Source organism: Mirounga angustirostris, unplaced genomic scaffold (assembly GCF_029215605.1).
Source record: "Mirounga angustirostris isolate CCGP_5_RB_7025 unplaced genomic scaffold, mMirAng1.0.hap1 SCAF_5, whole genome shotgun sequence".
NCBI lineage: Eukaryota > Metazoa > Chordata > Mammalia > Carnivora > Phocidae > Mirounga > Mirounga angustirostris.
The window spans coordinates 164,963,199-164,984,033 of NW_026991713.1; the positions used below are offsets into that span (position 1 = coordinate 164,963,199).

The following is a 20,835-nucleotide window of genomic DNA, read 5'->3' on the forward strand; positions in this document are numbered from 1 at the left end:
CCATCAAATTTGGGACGTTTTCAGCCTTTTCTTCTTCAGTTATTTTCTCTCCCCCACCCTTCCCTCTTTTTCCTTCTGGGGCTCCCAAAATGCCTGTGTTGGTCCACTTCATAGTGTTGCACAGATCCCTTAGGTTCTGTTTACTTTTCTTCAATCTTTTTTGTTTCTGTTCCTCAGATTGAATAATTTCCATTGTCCTGTCTTGAAGTTTGCAGATTCTTTCTTTTGCCTTGAACGGGCCATACTTTTTCTGGTTCTTTGTATATGTTGTAATTTTTCGTTGAAAACTGGACATTCTTTGGGTCATTACAGAAATCAGATTCTCTTCCTTCCCCAGGATTTGCTGTTTTTTGGTGGTGTTTTGTTTGTTTATTTGTTTGCTTATTCATTTTTGTATTGTTGTAGGCTGTCCCTGTACCAAGGATCAGTGTGAGGTATAAACTCAAGGTCTTTCAGATCTGTTCTGAGCCTGCCCTTTCCCTAGGCATGCACAGTTACTTTCTGATTTTCCCTGTATATGAAGTTGTTTTAGAATGTTCTAGCCTTTAGTATCTGCGCTTTAGGAAAGAAGGGGAAAATGAAGAGTGGCAAAAAAAGGACCCTGGCCTTTTAAATCTTCCCATAGTCACTTGAGCTGTAGTGAGGGGCTTGTGGCACGAGGGAAAGTGCAGCAGTGGCCACTGCCCTTTCCCTGCACTTCTCATCGGAAGCAGCAACAGTGATTAGGGCACAGGCCTTTGGGAGGACAGGTTCCTTTTTTGCCCTCTCTGGCTTCGGGAAGCTGTATGCAGGCTGCTTCGGGAACATGTGCACAGCTGCCTACAAATGGAATTGGAGGATGGTATACTAAAGTTGACCAAACTAACTTTAGTTTACCGTCCAAGCCTTACCCTGAAAGTTGCAGGCCTTTAAGAGGCTCTAGAATTCCAAAATAGTTACATCAGACAGACTCTATCAGGGCAGTTATTATCTAGATGGAGAGACAGATTCCTGGTGCCTTCTACTTTGCCACTTTTCCAGAATCTTCTCTGTTCTTTTTCCTTTTTTTTTTTTAAATTAAGACTTTATATTTTTAGACCACTTTTACGTTAACAGCAAAATTAAGGGGAAGATAGAGATTTCCCATATAACCCCTCCCCATCAGATGCACAGCCTCCCCCTTTATTAACATCCCCCATCAGATTGGTAAATATGTTACAATCAGTGAACCTCCATTGACATATCATTATTACCCAAAGTCCATGGTTTACATTGTGGTTCATTCTTAGAATTGCACATTCTGTGGATTTGGACGAAGGTATAATAACGTGTATCTACTGTTGTAGTATCATATGGAGTGTTTTCACTGACCTGGAAATCCTCTGTGTTCTACCTATTAATCCCTCCCTCCCACACACAACCCCTGGTAACCACTGATCTTTTTACTGTCTCCATAGTTCGCCTTTTTCAGGATGTCATGTAGTTGGAATCATACAGTATGTAGTCTTTTTCAGATTGTCTTCTTTCACTTAGTAATATGCATTTTAAACTTCCTCCGTGTCTTTTTATGGTTTCATAGCTCATTTCTTTTTAACACTAAATAATAATCCATTGTCTGAAGGTACTGTAGTTTGTGTGTCCATTATCCACTAAAGGACATCTTGGTTGCTTCCAAGTTTGGGTAGTTATCAAAAAAAACCTAGTTTAAACATTTGTGTGCAGGGTTTTTTGTCAATGTAAGTTTTCAGCTCCTTTGGGTAAATACCAAGGAGTGCAGTTGCTGGATCATATGGTAAGAGTATGTCTAGTTTTGTAAGAGACCACCGGATGGCTATATCATTTTGCATGCCCCCATCAGTGAATTAGTTTCTGTTGGCTTCAGTCCTCACCAGCATTTGGTGATGTTAGTGTTCTGGATTTTGGCCATTCTTATAGGTGTATAATGGTATCTTGTTTTGTTGTTGTTTCTAAGATTTTATTTATTTGCCAGAGAGAGAGCTCGCCTTTGCATGCAAGCAGGGGGAGGGGCAGGCAGAGGGAGAAGCAGGCTTCCTGCTGAGCAAGGAGCCTGACATGGGACTCTATCCCAGGAGCCTGGGATCATGACCTGAGCTGAAGGCAGAGGCTTAACCAACTGAGCCACCCAGGCATCCCAGTGGTATCTTGTTTTAATTTGCATTTTCCTAATAACATAAAATGCCAAGCATCTTTTCACATGCTTCTTTGCCGTCTGTATATCTTTTTTTTTTTTTAAGATTTTATTTATTTGAGAGAGAGAGCACGAGCGTGTGGGGAGGGGCAGAGGGACAGGCAGACTCCCCACTGAGTGGGAAGCCCCATGCGGGGCTGGATCCCAGGACCCTGAGATCATGACCTGAGCTGAAGTCAGACGTTTAACCAGCTGAGCCCCCCAGGTGCCCCTGTGTATCTTCTTTGATGAGGTGTTCATTTAGGTCTTTTGGTCATTTTTTAATTGAGTTGTTTGTTTTCCTATTGTTTCAAGAATTTATTGTATATTTTGAATAACAGTCCTTTATCCTGTGTCTTTCATAAATATTTTCACCTAGCCTGTGGTTTGTTTTCTCATTTTCTTTTTTTTTTTTTTTAAGATTTTATTTATTTGAGAGAGAATGAGAGAGAGAGCACATGAGAGGTGGGGGAGGGTCTGAGGGAGAAGCAGACTCCCTGCTGAGCAGGGAGTCCAATGCAGGACTCAATCCCAGGACTCCAGGATCATGACCTGAGCCGAAGGCAGTCGCTTAACAACTGAGCCACCCAGGTGCCCTGTTTTCTCATTTTCTTGGTGTCGTGTTTCACAGAGCAGATGTTTTTAATTTTAATGAAGTCCACTTTATCAGTTATTTCTTTCATGGATTGTGCCTTTGGTATTGTAGCTGAAAAGTCATCACCAAACTTAAGATCATCTAGGTGTTCTCTTGAATTATCTTCTAGGAGTTTTTATAGTGTACATTTTACATTTAGGTCTAGTTGTCTAGACAGTTGTTTTCTAGGTCATAGAGAGGCAGATTCCTGATTCTTCCCGCCATTTTCCCTGATTCCTCTCTGTTCATTTTTTTCCTTTCCCTCCCCACCCCCCCCCTTTTTTTTTAAAGATTTTCTTTATTTATTTGACAGACACAGCGAGAGAGGGAACACAAGCAGGGGAAGTGGGAGAGGGAGAGAGAGAAGCAGGCTTCCCGCTGAGCAGGGAATCCAATGCAGGGCTCGATCCCAGGACCCTGGGATCATGACCTGAGCCGAAGGCAGACGCTTAACCGACTGAGCCATCCAGGCGCCCCCCCGCCTTTGTTCAAACAATTTCCGCTGATCTATCTATAAATTCACAGACTCTTTTGTCTGTCATCTCCATTTTGTTAATAAGCCCAGCCAGTGAATTTTTTTATTTCATATGTTATGTTTTTTAGTTCTAAAATTTCCATTTGTTTATTATTTATAATTTCTGACTCTTGAGAAATTATATTATTCCACTCATTTCAAGAATATTGTTATAGTAGCTACTTTAATGTCTTTGATAATTCCAACATATGGGTTATTGTAGGTTTGGTATCTGTTGATTATCTTTTCCCTTGAGAATGAGTTGTATTTTCTTTCTTTCCATTGAGGTAATTTTAAATTATATCTTGGACCTTTTGAATATTATATTGTTTAGACTCTGGATCCTGTTTTTTTTTTTTTTTTAAAGATTTTATTTATTTATTTATTAGAGAGCGAGCGAGAGAGAAACAGCATGAGAGAGGAGAGGGTCAGAGGGAGAAGCAGGCTCCCCGCTGAGCCGGGAGCCGGATGTGGGACTCGATCCCAGGACCCTGGGATCATGACCTGAGCCAAAGGCAGTCGCTTAACCAACTGAGCCACCCAGGCACCCCTAGACTCTGGATCCTGTTAAAAGCCTCTGGTTAATGTTGCTTTTTTTGTTTGTTTCTTTTAGCAGTCGGTCAACCCAGTTAGGTTCACACCTCAAGTCTCTTCTTGCCTTCCATGGGCAAGATTTCAATGTCAGTTTAGTTTTTAAAACCTTTGATCTGCATCTTTGGATCTTTTTTGCAAATGAGACTGGAGTGGTGGTCTATAACATGTTCACTTCTCGGTGTGTTTGCTGAGTCTGTTTGGTTTTTGTTGTTTGGGGGCTGTTCTGCACATGAATAGCTCAAGCTGAACCTAGGGTTTGTGCTGATTGATGCTCAAATTTAGGGGAATCTCCTCCTCTAGCCCACCTCTCTGGGGTTGCCCCTTTACTCTTTGACCCACTTGAGCCCCCACTTTTGGTTCTCTGGCCACAAGTACTGGATTTCTTTCAAAGATTTAGCTGCCCACATGTACGGTTGTTACTGGTGCCCCTTGGGCAAAGCAAGGAGGGAAAAGTGGAAAAAAGATATTACTTGGCACTCTGGACCACCAAGACTCTCTTTATGGCTACACTCACTGCCAGGGCTCCCTGGGGAGCTGCCCTTGAGCTGTGAGTTTCATCCAGATTTCCAGGTCTCAGGGGCCCCTTTTCCCAGTCTTCTGGCTGGAAAGATGAAATTTCTGTTGGAGTTTTAGCTGCCTGTTGGAACTCCTGCCGTAGCCTTGCTGTGGCCTGAGGATCACAGCTATGAGAGAAAAGAGAAAGCAAAAGAAACTCACATCCATCCCCCACACTAACTAGTTCTTCAGGTTTATTTCCCTCCCAGTCCACCTACTTTTATATACTTTTCAGTCCTTTTATATTCAGAGTCCTCAGGTTATTCCTTTTGTATTTAGTCCTGGGGGCGGTTTGTTACAGTCAGCAGAAAGATTGGCTTTAGTGGTCTCACTCTTACCTTATGTACAACACAAGTCCTAATGGTTTTTAAGAGCTCTTAGTATTTGTCTGGTCTGGTGTATTGCTTCCCAATCCCTACATGTTTTCTGCTACAAATATGCTCCTGGCTACCATTCGAGAAACACACAAATAGGGTGTCTGGCTGGTTCAGTCAGTAGAGCATGAGACTCTTGATCTTGGGGTGTGGGTGCAAGCCCCACGTTGGGCATAGAGTTTAATTTAAAAAAAAAGAAAGAAACCCACAAATGAGAATGGTCTTACAAGCTGATTCATAATTGGCCATAATCTATGTAATCTATGTAATCTATGTAAATTTAAAGCAGATTGTAATATTCAGAGAAGTTCCTTTTTTCCATTTGTGATCCTAAATTTGAGGATTTGTAAATTTCTTTGTGACTTTTTGGTGCCTATTTTTCATTAAATGGTTGATTTCTGGAACAGATCATGTGCCAGGGTTTTTACATAGGTTGTCCATGACTGCCAGAAGCAAAAGCTGCAGGCGGTGTTGTTCTACAAACAACCAGTAGAGGGGGCTGGCAGGCTTCTTTCTCTGTTGAGGCCTGGCTTCTCCATTGCAGCCCATTGGCTTTCCTTGGCCTCGGTACCTATGATCCAGGGGCTGCTTGCAATATACCATCAAGACCTGGACCATCTTGTACTAGCCAGTGCGATAAAAGACAAGAATCACATTTATAACAGAAACTGCTGGAGTACTCTTTAATCCTTATATCTACATATCCCCTAAGAAAGATTTTCTCTAGCATCCTCCCAGGGAGAGGAGATTCAAGATAATAGCCCTTAAATGGTCCAGTTCTCATGGTGCAAACTGGAAGTTTATTAATTTGCTTAAATTAGGTCCTTGAGGTATGATAGGAACTTCATAGCTTTATTCAGCAAAATGGTAGTATTGAGACTCAACTCGAAGGCACTTGAACACTTAAGTCCTGTTATTTTTCTATAGTATGTTCATTCCCCAAAGCATTTGGTTCTTTAATCATTTAATTTTTGCTTGAGGCATTTAGTTCTTAAGAACTGCAGCCTGGCTTACAGCCCCGGCTCTCATCCTGAGATCTCCTCCCTAAGATGTACAACTATGTTTGCCAGGAATAGAGGACCTGCCTTTGAGACCCAGCTTAGATAGGTTTGTAAATAACTTTGAGTCCCTAAAAGGGACTCTTCTGTACACAGATTACTCTTGGGATTTGGCACCATATTTGGGATGTACTTCTAGAGCCAACAAAGCTCAGAGAAGATGGATGGGTTTTCAGGTTTCCCTACTATCTGGCGTGTGGTTACCCTGTCTGCTTTCAGAGCATGGAATCCTGCCCCAGGTCTCCCCAGTGTTCAACAGTTGTCTCTTTGTACTTTTCCTGAAAGTCAGTCCTGCCTAACTCTTTCTTTAATCTATCCTCCAGCTTTGTCTCTATTTGGGGGATACAAAGATGAATACAATGTAAGTGCTATGGTAGGAGGGTCATAGTAGAGAGACACTGAAGTGTCAGAATTTGAGTATATCAATTTGTCTCTGGGAGGTTGACACTGGGTTTTAACGTAAAGGAAGAGTCAGCCAGGTGCAGGTGAGTTTGTTCTCTCTGAGCAGAGGGAACAGGATGTGCTAAGGCACAGAATCAAGAAGTAGCCTGATGCTTCTCTGTGCAGTGTTTAGTTTCGTTTAATTGGGATATAAGTGCATAGGGAAAACAAAGGCATACGAACCTAGAGAGATTGGCAAATACCAGATTTCAGGGTGTTCTGGAGACTGAACTAAGGAAATTCAAATTCATATCAAAACCTGTGGGGACAATGAGAGGATTACAAGCAGGATAATGAGGTGGCCAGATTTTCATCTTTTAAAAGATACTTCATTTGTAAGTGAAAGTAGGTTTAAAAAGTGGCAGACCCCTGGGGATAGAGGCCATTGTCCTCTAACCAAGAAGAATTATGGCTTATAGAAATGGTGAGGAGGGGATGGATAGCTTGAAAGAAACAATCTTTAAAAAAAGAAACAGTTACTAATTCTCAGTGACTTGATCGTGGCAGAGGGTAAGAGGGAGGAGTCAAGGATGACCCTCAGGTTTCTGGCCTGGGTGTTTGCCTCTTTACCAAGATGAGAAGTTGAGAGAATGGAGCTGGTGTGTAGGAAAGGATAGTCAGATCACTTGGGGATGTGTTGAACTTGAAGTGTGTCTGAGGTGTTTAGGAGGAGATATCCAGGCGGCAGTTGGTTACAGAGATCTGGAGCTTAGGTCACATAGCATGAAAACATGGACTTCTTGCCTGAAACCTATAGTAGCGGATGAGATTGTGAGGTTTGGATGAGGAACTCAGTAAGGGGGGTCAGAAGGTGAAAGATGGCACCATGGGAATGCTACAGAAGCAAGCAGCAGAAGAATAAGCCTGGAAAGAGATGAAGGACTAGTCGGACAGGAGAATCAGGAAAGAATGGTGTTGTGGAAGCCGCAGGGGTAGATAGTTTTAAGGAGGAGTGATCAACAGTGTCAGATATCACAGAGACAGGGTCGAACAGGACAGAGAAACATCCACTAAAGTTGTCCACATGGAAGTCACCGGGCCCTATGCCAAGAAGAGTTTTGGTGATCAGTTGGGGCAGGATCTAAAGTGCAGTGAGTTGAAAAGTAAAGGGGAGATAGTAGAGACAATAAAAATAGGCTTGATTATGAAGTGAGGGGAATGTTTGTAATCTCCGCCCCCTCAAACCAGAGCCTGCAGTGAGTGTGGTTCTGTGATTTTGCTCCTGCAGTGCTCAGCTCCTTGAATGTGGGAGCAGAGAACTTGGCTGGTTTGACTCCAAGTGGGCTTTTTGAGGGAGCAGCTGTGAGTGTTTTTGTTGCTAGAAGACTTTCAAGATCCTTTTGTTTAAGTGTAGGAACATTTCCAACAGTTCAGAGCCTAGCAGGATAATGACCGGTCAATGAACTGAGTTCCATTGTTTGACTGATTTGTAGCAGAGATGCTCATTTATTCAGCTATATTTTTTCTCTATTCCTGCTCTTTCTCTATTCTTTATTCATACTGTTGGGTAATGATGGTTAAAATAAATAATTTTATTTAGAATGAGGGTTCATATTTTCCAGCTCAGTTGGATCTTTAAAACTGCTTTGGGGGCGCCTGGCTGGCTCAGTTGGTTAAGCATCTGATTTCGGTTCGGGACAAGATCTCAGGGTCCTGGGGTCAAGATCTCAGGGTCCTGGGGTCGAGTCCTGCGTCAGGCTCCTTGCTCAGTAGGGTGTCTCTCCCTCTGCCTGCAACTCCCCCTGCTTGTGCGCTCTCTGACAAATAAATAAAAATCTTAAAAAAAAAAAAAAAAAAAAGGATCTCAGGATCCTGGGATTGAGCCCAGCAATGGGCTCCTCCCTCTCCTTTTCTCTCTCTCACAAACAAACAAACCTGCTTGCTGGTCTTATTCCTGGTCCCATCCTAACCTCCCAGATGGTAACTTCACTTCTGCTTCACTGAGAAAATTATCCAAAATGAACTCCTTTCCCTTCATATCCCTTCAGATTTGCTCCCCCCCCGCCAGCCCCACCACATTGCTGTGGTCTCAGTGGAACATGATGAGCCTCTTCGCTGAAACTTTGGACTTTTGTTTTTCTGAGGGTCTTTTTCCCTTTCTCCCCTATAATTTCAGTCTTTCCTCAGCTTATCTCCTTAGCTGGCCAACATGCTCCAGTGTCCCTCCAGAACCTACCCTCCTCAGGCTGTAATTGCTCTTTTACTTCTACCTGTCAAGAGGTTATTTTGGACTGTGATGCTGAGCAGAACCAGACCCATAACCACTGTGAGCAGGCAAGGTCCGTATCTAACATGGCCAGGCTACCGTGTGCAGCCTTGCGGGCGTCCAGTGTACCCTCAGACCTCGTGTCTTCTCGGGCTCCGCCTGTGCTGATGCTCCATCTGCCCACTCAGAGCTCTGTTGCTTGAGCTTGGTGCATCCACAGCCTGCCCCAGTCCCTGCCACATCAGCTGCTTTCCCTCGCACCTCACTGTATCTTCCCAGGGCCTAGACTGTGGCTTTTGGCCCTTTAGGCTCCGCAATCCCCGTGGCTTCTTATCCGCTGGGTCCCATCTGTCCACCTGGTTCAGCAGTGCTGGTGGAAGGAGGGTATTTGGCAGGTACCAGATTCAGAGCTGGGGCTACTGGCAGCACTCCTCCTCCACCCCCAGGATGCCTTCCCAGGGCTGCTCAGCCTACAGTCACGCAGGAAGCCAGTGTCCTTGGAACCCAGTGGAAGGGGAACCTCTTCATGGGTGGCTTAGATGGTAGCTCCAGGATCTGGTGAGGAACCAGACCACCAGTGCTGGGAAGGACCTCACGTACCTTCGGCACTGTCACAGTTTAGCTGCTTTCGTCCTGTCAATCTCATGTTTCACTTCAGACACCTCTTGTGGGGTCTTTCTGGTGCCCAAACTTTTGGACACTTTTCAAATTTAATGAGACACCATATTATGGTAATCAGTATCTCCCTGAAGCATTTTGATGTAGGGGAGGTAGCCATTCATAAACTAATGTAGGCGAAGCAGCCCTAAGGATCTTCCTTAAATTCCTCCGGAATTATACTATACCACACTGGTCTTTGCTTTTAGTAATGAAATATCAAATTAGGCTTGGAGGGAACTTTCTTCTTCCTAAGAATTAAAGTTGCCAAATGACTCTGATTGGTCTTTAGTCTCCTTTAAGTCTTTGATTTATAGTACATGTCATAAGTAAAACGCTTTAGTTGTCTGACTTTGCCTTTCCATCCTTTGCCCCATGTCCCATCCTCAAACCTTGTCTTCTATTCCCTCCCGACATTCTCCATTGAATCAGAGTTGCGGGACAGGCCAATCAGACTAACTTCCTTCTCTCCTTGCACATCTCCCCGCGTGCTGTCTTTTAACTAGCCTTTCACAAAGATCCTCTGAAACCCCTTCGGTACCCTAAGCACAGACCCCATTGCTTCTGCTATTGCATCTGCCTCTTAGACCCTCCTCATAGGTTGTTTCATCAGACATGAGCCAAACCTAAATTTGCTTTGGTGCCAGAAAAACTGGGGTTCAGTTGAACAAAGAACATCAATACAAACTGTACTGAAAACAAGTTTGTTTAAAATCTGAGGGGCAGTGAGGAGAATGCCTTTCAAAAGCCTTTCAAAATCCTTTCAAAAGGATGCCTTTCAAAAGTCAAAAAACTTTAGAGTCAAATAAAGGGGAATTTTCACATCAAAATTTGGTTGCCATGTGTTGTCAGCCTGCCTGATGCAGCCACTCATGGCTCCCAAGAATTCCTGAGCTGGGTTAATGGGGTCATATTGTGAATGCCTCACCTCCAAGTGATTTGAGTCCAGTGAAATCTCATTAGGGTTAAGAATGTTTGGGATCCTTAGTACTTTGATTTTTGTTTTCGGAAATTGGGCTTTATCTTATAATTTCAGTTCATCTAAATATTGTGTTCTGTACGTGTAGTGTTTGGCTATGCCATTAATTATTATGGAAATTCTCTGTTGTATGTTTCTCTTTGCACTGTGGCGCACTTGTGGATTTTTTATACTCAAAATGTAGAATAAAGACTGTTTTGAAGATTTTAATAAAGTGGTGACACTACATTACAGAAAAAATAAAGGTTATTTTCTCCACAATCCCCAGTCCCCACAATCCAGGTGTCACCATCACTGTCATCCCATCAAACTACTTGCACAGGCCACTGGTGCCCTCTTTTTTGGCAAATCCAGTGACTTCTATACTGTCAACCTACTTTCCCACCCTTCAGCATGACATTGTTGCTAATACCCTCTTCCCAGAGCTTTTCCTCTCTTGATTTCCCTAACACCACTCTCCTAGGTTTTCTTTGCCTCTTTTTGCTCCTCCTTCACCACCTTCTCTCTCAGACCCCTGACTGGAGGTGCTTTATGGTGCCCTGTCCTGGGTCTTCACTTACTCTGTAGTTGGTCTGTGGACTGTGATATCCACTCCCATGGTTTTGTAAAACTCCTTGCTAACACATCCAGCTCTGGTCTTTTTCTTTAGTTCTAGGTCACACTAGAACTAAAACTAAAACTAGACAAATGGCTGAACAGAGATCTCTTCGTTGTTCCAGAAGCACCACAAACTCGAATTCAGATTTCAAGTAATATATTTTTCCCAAACAGGCTGAAAACCTGACACTGAGCCCTGACTCTTCTCTTCTTTCACCCTGTCCCCACCCAGCTGAGGCGTCAGGTCCTGTTGACTATACCTGAGGGTGACCAGGAGCATTTCACATGTCCAGCTCATTGCCAGCCCTGCCTCATTTTTTCTTACCTGAGAGCATATCACTCCTTTCCTTGGTTGCTTTTAGGTGTCCGCAGAGTCACGTGCAGCCTTGTAGTTGGGGCCCATGTGGTCTTGTCCTGATGACCCAGCCTCATGTCCCACAGCCTCTCATGCAGCCATTTCCTAAAACTCCGTAATTTTTGTTCTTCTGGTCTTTTACTTAGGCTGTTCCTGCCCTGCCTGTCCATTCCTCCATCGTTTTGCCTAGAAAACCCTTCAGGGCCCAGTGCAAGGGTTTCCTCCTCTGTGAAGTCATCTTTAAGTCTAGAGTAAATGTTTGGGGGATTAGGAGTAGAACTTAATTACAAGTGCCTTCCTGATGACTGCCATTTGTGGAGAAATAGCTTTGTGACAGTCATCATTTTGAATACTGAATACTAGAAGCAGATGGTTAAGAACATGAGCTTTGAAGCTTTGATGGCCGAGTCCCAGCTCTGCCATTTACTAGCTGTGTAACCTTGGGCAAGTTATTTACCATCTCAGCGTCGATTAAGTCTGAGGGTTCAATGTGCCTGCCATATGGGAAGTGAGCAATAAATGGTAGCTGCTGGCACTATAAATGGAAAGATGTTCATCCCTCCTAACCCCCTGGTGAGATATTAAGTTCTGTTATCATTCCTGTTTTACAGATGGTGAGACCGAGGCATAGGGAGGCTGGCTCATGTGCTGCTTCTCCAGATGCAGCTGTGGGCCTGTGGCTCATTCATCTGTTTATTTCAGAATGTCTTTAAGCTCAACAAGTATTTACTGAGTTGAACTGAAAGATGAATCTGGAGCTCCCAGGTCAGACTGAGAGGGGAAACTTAGAAATTGTTACCTGCACAGGGGTGGTAACTGAATAAGTTCTTTTTTTCTTTTAAGTCCTATATCACCTTGGAGAGTCCACACATTTCAGCCACCCCTTTAGCAATGAGCTAGATATTACCTTGTGACAGGTGATAATTATTGCCTTCAACTGTTACTTGCATGTTTGTTAAAATTTGCTTGTATTTGTCTTCTTTCCCCAACTGGATTGTGAACTCTTTGGGCAGAGGACTGTGTCTTATACCTCTATACATGAGCCCCCTGCCCCCTTCTAGTCCTGGTTTTTGTTTCGAAGATAACAAGTCAAAATCTGATGTTTAATATTAATCTCAAAAAGGAATTCTCAGCCATGTCTAAGTGATACCAACCAACCAAGATTATTTTATTAATCTTTACTTTCTATAATCTGGATTAAGAAAGTTATTTTCTTCGTATTTTTCAGATAAAATTTATTAACACTGCACCTCTACTATTTGTTATATTTCTTTTAATCCATACCTCTGTTGTTTTTAGGATTCTAATGCACATTTGTACCCTCTAAGAGTCTCTGACATAGGCTCTCCTATTCCCATTCTCTCATTTTACAGTTGAAGAAACTGAAGGCCATGTTCCAGCTGGTTCTCCCATTTGTTATCTGACACAGTGTTCTCTAAACAGCTTGGTCAAGACTCAGGATTCTGAAGGGAATAAGAGTTTCAAATGCTTTGTACTTTTCTTTTGACAGAGCCGAAAAGCTTCAGCTGCTGAATCACAGGCCTATGACTGCTGTTGAGATCCAGCTGGTGAGTGAGGGAGGCTTGAACGTGAGGGGATTGGTTTCTGGATCTGAGAGGGAGGAAGGGTAATAAAGACTGAGAACAGACAAGGCTGGAACTGCCGTTTCTTGAAAAGACTGCCCGACTACCCCCATTTCGTCAGTGAAAGGAGACCTCACCAGTTTGATCCTAGTTAGTATGGACTTAGAGAAAGTAGAAGACTAGAGGAAATTTAGTTCCTTCCTTAGGGTTTGGGCCTGCGTCTCAGCAGCTCTTTGTCTCCCTTGATGTCCTGCCCCATTCTGGCCATTGCTTTCCTGCAGGGGTTATTGCCAACCAGATGTTGTATGAAGACAGTAGACTCACCATGACTCTGGCAGAATTTCTCCTCCCCGACTCCCACCCTTCGACCCTACTCTTCCTGTTTCTGTTCTTGGCTCACAGAGCACAAATGCACTTCCCCCCATGCTCTCTTTCTCACTCAGCCTCCTGGCCCAGTTTCCCAAGCCAGACACCTGGAAGTCATTCTCTGCCTTTGATCTCAGATGCATTAGTCTCCAGGTTCTGTTGCTTCTGTCTTCCCTTGTTCTCTCTACTCTCCCTGCTGCACTGTGTTCATTTGTCATTTCTCAGTGTGGCTCTCGCGGTTGTCCTCTCTCGTCATCCCTGCCTCAGTCTGGCTCGTCCAGTCCACCTTCTCCACCGCGGTCAGCGTTCACGTCCTAAAACCACAGACTCGATCATCTTGTTTCCGTGCATACCACCATTCAGTGGATTCTCCTCATTGCACAGTCTACACAGCAATCGCAGCATAAAGCTTTAGAATTGTGCGAGGCAGCCAGAGTAGAAGCCACACATGGTCTAAGGAGAATATGAAAATGAGGCCCAGTGAGACAAACTGAGCAGTTGCTGTGTTGGTGTCCTGGGGCAGTTTCCCTCTGCTGCAGAGGGCAGACAACACTGTTAAGCTCCAAATATTAGGCAGGCCATTTAACTGACAGTAAGAAAACTGATTGGAGAATTAACAAAATGAGAATTAAGGAGTTTGCAAAGTCAGTTTTAGAAATACTTATCCTTTGTCAAAGTTCCTTCAGAAATTTGTGGAAGAAAGTAGCCAAAAATACCTATGATGTTTAGAGTTGCTTTAAAAAGGACCCTTTTTTAAAGGTTCACGGGGCACTTAATTTTTGACTAAAACTTTTATTGTCTTCCCAGTGTTGTTTCTGTCCTTCAAAATGCACCCAAATTAAATTAGAAAAATTCCTCCCATAAAGGGTGATTTTCTGGGGGAACTGGGCTTCAGGCTAAATAGAGATCCTTTTTTTTTGAACCCTTATTCTGATGCTTTCAACTGTGTTGGAGATTCAGCTTAGAAAAGAAAAAACAAATCAGCAAGAAACTAATCCATGTCCCTCTGGGTTAAAGATCACATGTCCTGTCTCCTCCAACTTTAATCAGCAACATATGTTATTCATGGCTTAATGACAGATGGAGAGAGGAGATGAGGATTAGCGTGACCTCATCCCAGAGCCCGTAGAAAGCTCTATCATTACGGTACGATTAGCTGCTATTAAGAGTGCCCACTACAATGAATCATGGAACACTTCATCTAAAACTAATGATGTAATGTATGGGGATTAACATAAGAATAAAAAAAAAAAAAGAATGCCAAAGAGTGCCCACTATATGCAGTGGGCTTTGTATATGTCACCTTCGATGCCTTCACCGTAGTCTTTGCTAGTGAGTGGCTAGTTGGGTCTGTCTGACTCAAAGCCTTACTTTCCTCCAAGCCATGTGCTTTGCATAGAGAGAAGAAAGATATGTGTGGCGTCCCCTGAGACTATTCTTTTTCTCCTTTTCACAGGTGAGTAGTAGGTCTTGATAAATACTGTGTATGTTGTTTCCCAGCAGTCGGATCATTTTATAGTCAGATTTTCCCCAGCCTGGGATTTGGCTACAAAGGGTAGCAAAACATTTACCAAGGCTTGTCGCAGTATCTCTTCTCCCAAGAGAGGGATAAGAAATGAGGTTTTCACACAGGTTTGAAGTACAGAGGACTTGAGAATTTCCCTGCATTAACCTTACAGCCATTTATTCTCCCCGTGTCCCAGAAGTATTTTCAGCATCCAGCATTTATTAGTGTTCAGTTTTGGAGGCTGTAGCTTTTTTTATTTATACCTCAGCCATGATTTGTTGTGAGCCTCAGTCTGAAGAAATGAGGAGGCCACCAGCTTCTGTGATTTCTGCCACTCTCTGTTGTGTATTCATTCGGGTCAGTTTGTGAGCTCTCTGGCCTGAAGACAGGACAGTGAACCTCATGACCTCACAAGTCACTGTCCTGAACAGCACTACCATATATGTCTGTTATAAGTTAGTGATTATTGGGGCGCCTGGGTGGCTCAGTCGTTAAAGCGTCTGCCTTCAGCTCAGGTCATGATCCCAGGGTCCTGGGATCGAGCCCCGCATCGGGCTCCCTGCTCGGCGGGAAGCCTGCTTCTCCTTCTCCCACTCCCCCTGCTTGTGTTCCCTCTCTCACTGTCTCTCTCTCTGTCAAATAAATAAAATCTTTAAAAAAAAAGTTAGTGATTATAAAATGTCTTGGATTAGGTAGAGTTTTATGGCTTACAAAACACTATATGTTCTCATTTAGTCCTTACTGTAGGCATTACTTTCATTTTACATTAGAGAAAATTGAAATTTACAGAGATTAAGTGAAACATTCTGGGTCAGATAGCTAGAAGTGTCCATAGTTATTAGGTTTGAGTTGTTTTGTTGTTTTGGATAAAGTAGGAAGTTAGCCTTGATGGCTTAGAATGAGAAAAAACCATTTTTGGAGTATTAGCAGCCCAGTTTGACAGCCCCTAGGAATTGATATGGCCTTTGTATGTGATAAAAATTTATTGTTGACACATCTGCAAATACTTGGGATTTTTACATTTCATTCGCCCTTATATTCCGAACAACTTGAAACATTGGGTGTTTGAGAACATTGAGTTGGTGCTTTACATTTCTTTATTTGGGCTGTTTCTTCTGTGTTGGGAAGAAAAGGTGAAGAGTAATACAGTTAGTATCATTTTGCCTTGATCCAAGAGGGGTTAGTAAGTTTTTGGTTTCTGAAAAGTTTCTTTTTTGTGTATATGTGTTCATTTTGCTTAATGAAGTTGTTTTCTTGCTGTGACTGGGAATGTTAGTTTGAAAAGCAAAGTTTCTGACCCTGAGGGTTGTGTGCTGATGGAAGCTTCTTCTTGCCATGAACACATTTAGCTGACGCCTGATCATTGTTGCATCTGCCAGACCCAGAGATCAGAATGCAAGAAGATGGCCTGTTCAAGTCTTCTGTATTTGGTTTTCTAAAAATGAAGGCCTCTCGGGGCACCTGGGTGGCTCAGTCGTTAAGCACCGGCCTTCGGCTCAGGTCATGATCCCAGGGTCCTGGGATCGAGCCCTGCATCGGGCTCCCTGCTCCACGGGAAGCCTGCTTCTCCCTCTCCCACTCCCCCTGCTTGTGTTCCCTCTCTCACTGCTGCTCTCTCTGTCAAAGAAATAAATAAAATCTTAACGAAAAATAAAAATAAAAAAATAAAAATGAAGGCCTCTCAGAAGTCATATAACTAAATTCTTTCAAACCAGTGGACTCTAGTCTGCATCTCTGCGAGAGGAAAGAATAGAGGTATGGTGTTCTAGAAAGAGCTGGAATCCAAAGTCAAAAGACCTTACACTACTTGCTGTGAGACCCACATCAGGTTTTCTTCATAATGCTGAGCCTGCACTTACTCATCTCTAAATTGGCCTGACTTTATGGACCGCATGCTTGAGAAGCTCTGGTGGCAGTGATTCTGGGAAAGCCCCTGTGCAAATACTGGTGGGAGGTTGTCATTGTCCTGAGACTAGTCTGAATCTCCTTTCCCGCTTCCCCTGAGTCAGGAAACAGTTCATAATCAACTGCACGTGCCAGTTTATATATTTGGAGACATTCCCCTCTCAAATGGAGATCATCTTTTCTTAGGATTAAATAATCAAATCGGATATACCCCTTTCCAACTCCTGCATATTTTGGAGGCAGTCTATGTTAGATTACTTCCTTTTACACACCCTAATTTTGCATGTCTGGTTTTAAAAAATGGGTTTTTTTTGTTTTTTTGTTTTTTGTTTTTTTTTTTTTATTTGCGAGAGAGAGAATGAGAGACAGAGAGCATGAGAGGGGAAGGGTCAGAGGGAGAAGCAGACCCCCCGCTGAGCAGGGAGCCCGATGCGGGACTCGATCCAGGGACTCCAGGATCATGACCTGAGCCGAAGGCAGTTGCTTAACCAACTGAGCCACCCAGGCGCCCTAAAAAATGGGTTTTTGAGGATTATTTCTTGTTCAGTAGAGGTTACATTTTACGGAGCCTTTGAATCTTTAGGAAATGGTCATTTTATTTCACAGCATGATAGGAAGTAGCCCCGTTGGTTCACTCAGGAGCTTCTCCACCCTAGAACACTCAGGATTATTCTCTGGTTGTAGAAACATTTTTGGACCTAGGTGAATGAAGAGACGGATGGTTTGCCAGGAGTTTGTGATGTGATCTTGGCCACATCACCTGACTTAATTAGCTTCTCTACTGTTGTCTGTAAAGTGAGGCAGTCAGACTGAAATCCTCTTCAGGGTTGTAAGCCTAGCCTGTCATCTTGTTTTACTTAAATCTGATAGGATTTCTTTGTGGAATTCCTCTTGGTCTTAGTTGCCAGATTTCAGAGATTGCTGTGGGAAATGCCACAGAACAGAACCCTGGACACCTTTAGCTGTTTGTGATAGATAGCTGGTGTCACTAAGTGAACATGGGTAAGTAATTTGCCTGCCTGTATATTACCCTTAAAAACATTGTTGACGGGGCGCCCGGGTGGCTCAGATGGTTAAGCGTCTGCCTTCAGCTCAGGTCATGATCCCAGAGTCCTGGGATCGAGCCCCGCGTCGGGCTCCCTGCTCAGTGGGGAGCCTGCTTCTCTCTCTCCCTCTGCCATTCCCCCTGCTTGTGCTCTCTGGCTCTCTCTGTCAAATAAATAAACAAAATCTTTAAAAAAAACAAAACATTGTTGATTATGTATTCATTAATGTATCAAGAACTAGAGGTGAGGCTAAGAAAACTGGCTCATAATTGTGGATCGTCCATGTGTAGATTTCCAGGACTTGTTAGACTAGGCTTTAAGTGGACCTAATTTAGTGAGGCATCGAGGGATCATTTTCCAGCCATCACTCATCAGACTCTTGCCCCACATTTCCAGAAAATGACCAGGACCACATGATGTGTGTTAGATTGATCGTTGGTGTTAGTGTTGGGCAGGCCTGGCTTGGATTCTCAATCTGTCCTTTGCCAGAATTGTTGTGAGCCTTAAAAGAAATAACAGATATGAAGTGCTGTGTGCAGTCAGGCACATGAGCTCCCTAAAGAGCTGTTAGTGGGGGGCAGGGGTGGGGATGAGGGAAAAATAGATAAACCACTTGGCACGCAGTGAGCAATCGTCAGATGAGTTGTTGATCTAATTCATGAGTTACAGCTGTGCTTGTGAAATACAAAAGTATGTAAAGTGCCATTTCACCCCCCAGAGGTGAGTTTTCTTTGCACATACAACATATTTGTGTGTGCACGTGGATGGGTATAGAACTGGTAGGGTTTTCTTTTTTTTTTTTTTAAGATTTTTATTTATTTATTTATTTATTTTTAAAGATTTTATTTATTTATTTGACAGAGAGAGAAATAGTGAGAGCAGGAACACAGCAGGGGGAGTGGGAGAGGGAGAAGCAGGCTTCCCGCAGAGCAGGGAGCCCGATGCGGGGCTCGATCCCAGGACCCTGGGATCATGACCTGAGCTGAAGGCAGACGCTTAACGACTGAGCCACCCAGGCGCCCCAAGATTTTTATTTATTTTTTGACACAGAGAGAGACAGCGAGAGAGGGAACACAAGCAGGGGGAGTGGGAGAGGGAGAAGCAGGCTTCCCGCGGGGCAGGGAGCCTGATGTGGGGCTTGATCCCAAGACCCGGGGAAAATGACCTGAGCAGACGATTAAAGACTCAGCCACCCAGGTGCCCCTGGGTTTTCTATTTCTTTGAAGAAAAATGCTAACCTGCAACTTGCTTTTTGCCCCAACCCATTTTGAGCAGTCGCATAGGAATTGGAGCTGGCTTTTGCCTCCCTTGGAGCCAGGATGGAGAGGACCCAGAGACCCGAGGGTGCTCTGGAGCCAGGCCCCGAGCTCGGCATGCCAGAGGCCAGCGGACTGGGAACAACATGGGTGGGGAAGGTGAGGGGGACTCCGCCTGTGCAGCTCATCTGTAACCCTTAGAGGTTTTCTTCTGCAGATGGTAGAAGAGAGTGAAGAACGGCTCACAGAGGAGCAGATCGAAGCCCTCCTCCACACGGTCACAAGCATTCTGCCTGCAGGGCCAGAGGCTGAACAGAAGAAAAACACGGGTGACGTGGCGATGGATGAAGAGGACCCAGCATAGAGGACACAGCCGGCCTAACCGCCTCATGAAACTGAAAAGCCCAGCAGCCATTTCTCAGCTATCCAGAGGATTGTTCAATTGGTCTTACCCTCTATCCCAACAGGCCTGATTTCATGGTTGGTTGGAGAAATCACAAAAATAAGCTAAAAAGAAGTACTCGTGCCTCTGGGAGATGAAACATGGTGAAGACAGACTGAGGCTGTCAGGGCAGAGAGCTAGAGAGAGGACAGAGTCAAAGAGGACAATGACTGTGCAGCCCTCTGTGGTAAAAATATTTCTTCTGTGGCCTTTGCCTCAGTGGCGGGCAGGGCCCCGTACACAGCTGCTGGAACCCTTGTGTTGCCTTTGATGGGCTATGTCCTAATGAGTTTCATCTGCTTCCCTAGGAGCTTCCCAGACAGGGGCGCCGAGCGCTGTTGGGGCGAGAGCTGAGTGAGGAGAATCCGGTTAGATGGCTAGAAACTCCCAGAGCGGCACATAGTTGCTCTAGGTCAGAAGGAGCCACTGAACTTGGCTCACCTTAGAGGCAGCTTGTCCTCGAGAACATCGAAGATGAGAGAAGAGCTGCCTGGCCAACCCTTCCTCAGGTCTGCTGGCAGGGGTGTTCTTTACCAGCTCACTGTTCAGTCTGAGGTGTTAGGGCGCCAGCCCCTTCCAGTTGAAAAGCAGCCCAGCAGACTGCGGACAGGGGCGACAGAAGTCCTGCCTCGGCTGCCTTTCCGATCACCTGCCATCTCCTGCCCTGAGACAGGAGCCCTGGGCGCTCGCCGCCTCTTGAGCCCAGGTGAGCTTCACTTGCACAAGGGGCAGCTTGTTTGCATCTTTGGAAAGGGCTCAGATAGGGACGGGATATGAAGAACCAGAGGTTGATTAGTAAGAATTTGAATTTGTTGGCTATGGCAAGGTTGCATCCGTTTTTCAGTTTCAAATATTAGGACAATGACCATGTGAAAAGCTTGCTGATACTGAGGCTTTGGAGAGTTCAGTAGCTCCAGACGTGTGGTTGCCTTAGGTCCTAGGAATATTGCTGAAAATTAATTTCCCACATTCGCTCTGCTCCCCCTTTGGGGAAGAAAATGCCCACAGACATTAATTTTCCAAATCAGTACTCATTTTGTTGTGAGATTACGTATTTTCGGTGTTGCTATTAATTGGATTACTTCCCACACCCTTGCAATTCCCAGGTTATTTCAACCTCCCCACCACCCCTGCCAGTTACAGTGATGTCATTCTTAACCTTATTATCTGAGGATCAGCTGAGACCTCGTTACAGGCAAATTCGCAGGGCATTTGTTTTTAAATCTCTCTTCGGTATTGGGAGTTTTACCAAGAACCGTTGATTTATTTGTCAAGGCATCATATTTGTGTCACTGTTTCATTTTAACCTTGAGTGTATTCAGTGCATTTTCTTAATGGATTAATCTAGTTAATGATTGTTTCCAAGTGACTGCCAACTTTTGGTATTTGTATAAATCTTTGAAGTTTGTTTTGCCATGGATAGAAAGAAATAAAATCTGACTTAAAAGGTACAATGTGCACCTGGGTGGCTCGGTTGGTTAAGCAACTGCCTTCGGCTCAGGTCATGATCCTGGAGTCCCGGGATCAAGTACCGCATCGGGCTCCCTGCCCAGCAGGGAGTCTGCTTCTCCCTCTGACCCTCCCCCCTCTCGTGCTCTC

The 20,835-nt window shown here is 44.2% G+C and overlaps 1 protein-coding gene across 8 annotated transcripts in view; it reads left to right on the plus strand.

Annotated features, from left to right (window-relative positions):
* The window catches only part of CRCP (CGRP receptor component), a 53,721-nt gene extending 33,515 nt beyond the window's left edge, over positions 1–20,206 (plus strand). For all 8 annotated transcript variants that reach the window (XM_064593065.1, XM_045875459.3, XM_064593069.1 and 5 more), the window contains 2 exons: positions 12,642–12,699; positions 19,012–20,206. In XM_064593065.1, coding sequence (XP_064449135.1) covers positions 12,642–12,699; positions 19,012–19,158 — 205 coding nt within the window. In that variant the 3' untranslated portion in view covers positions 19,159–20,206. The remainder of the gene's footprint in view (positions 1–12,641; positions 12,700–19,011) is intronic.
* Positions 20,207–20,835: the final 629 nt, after the last annotated feature.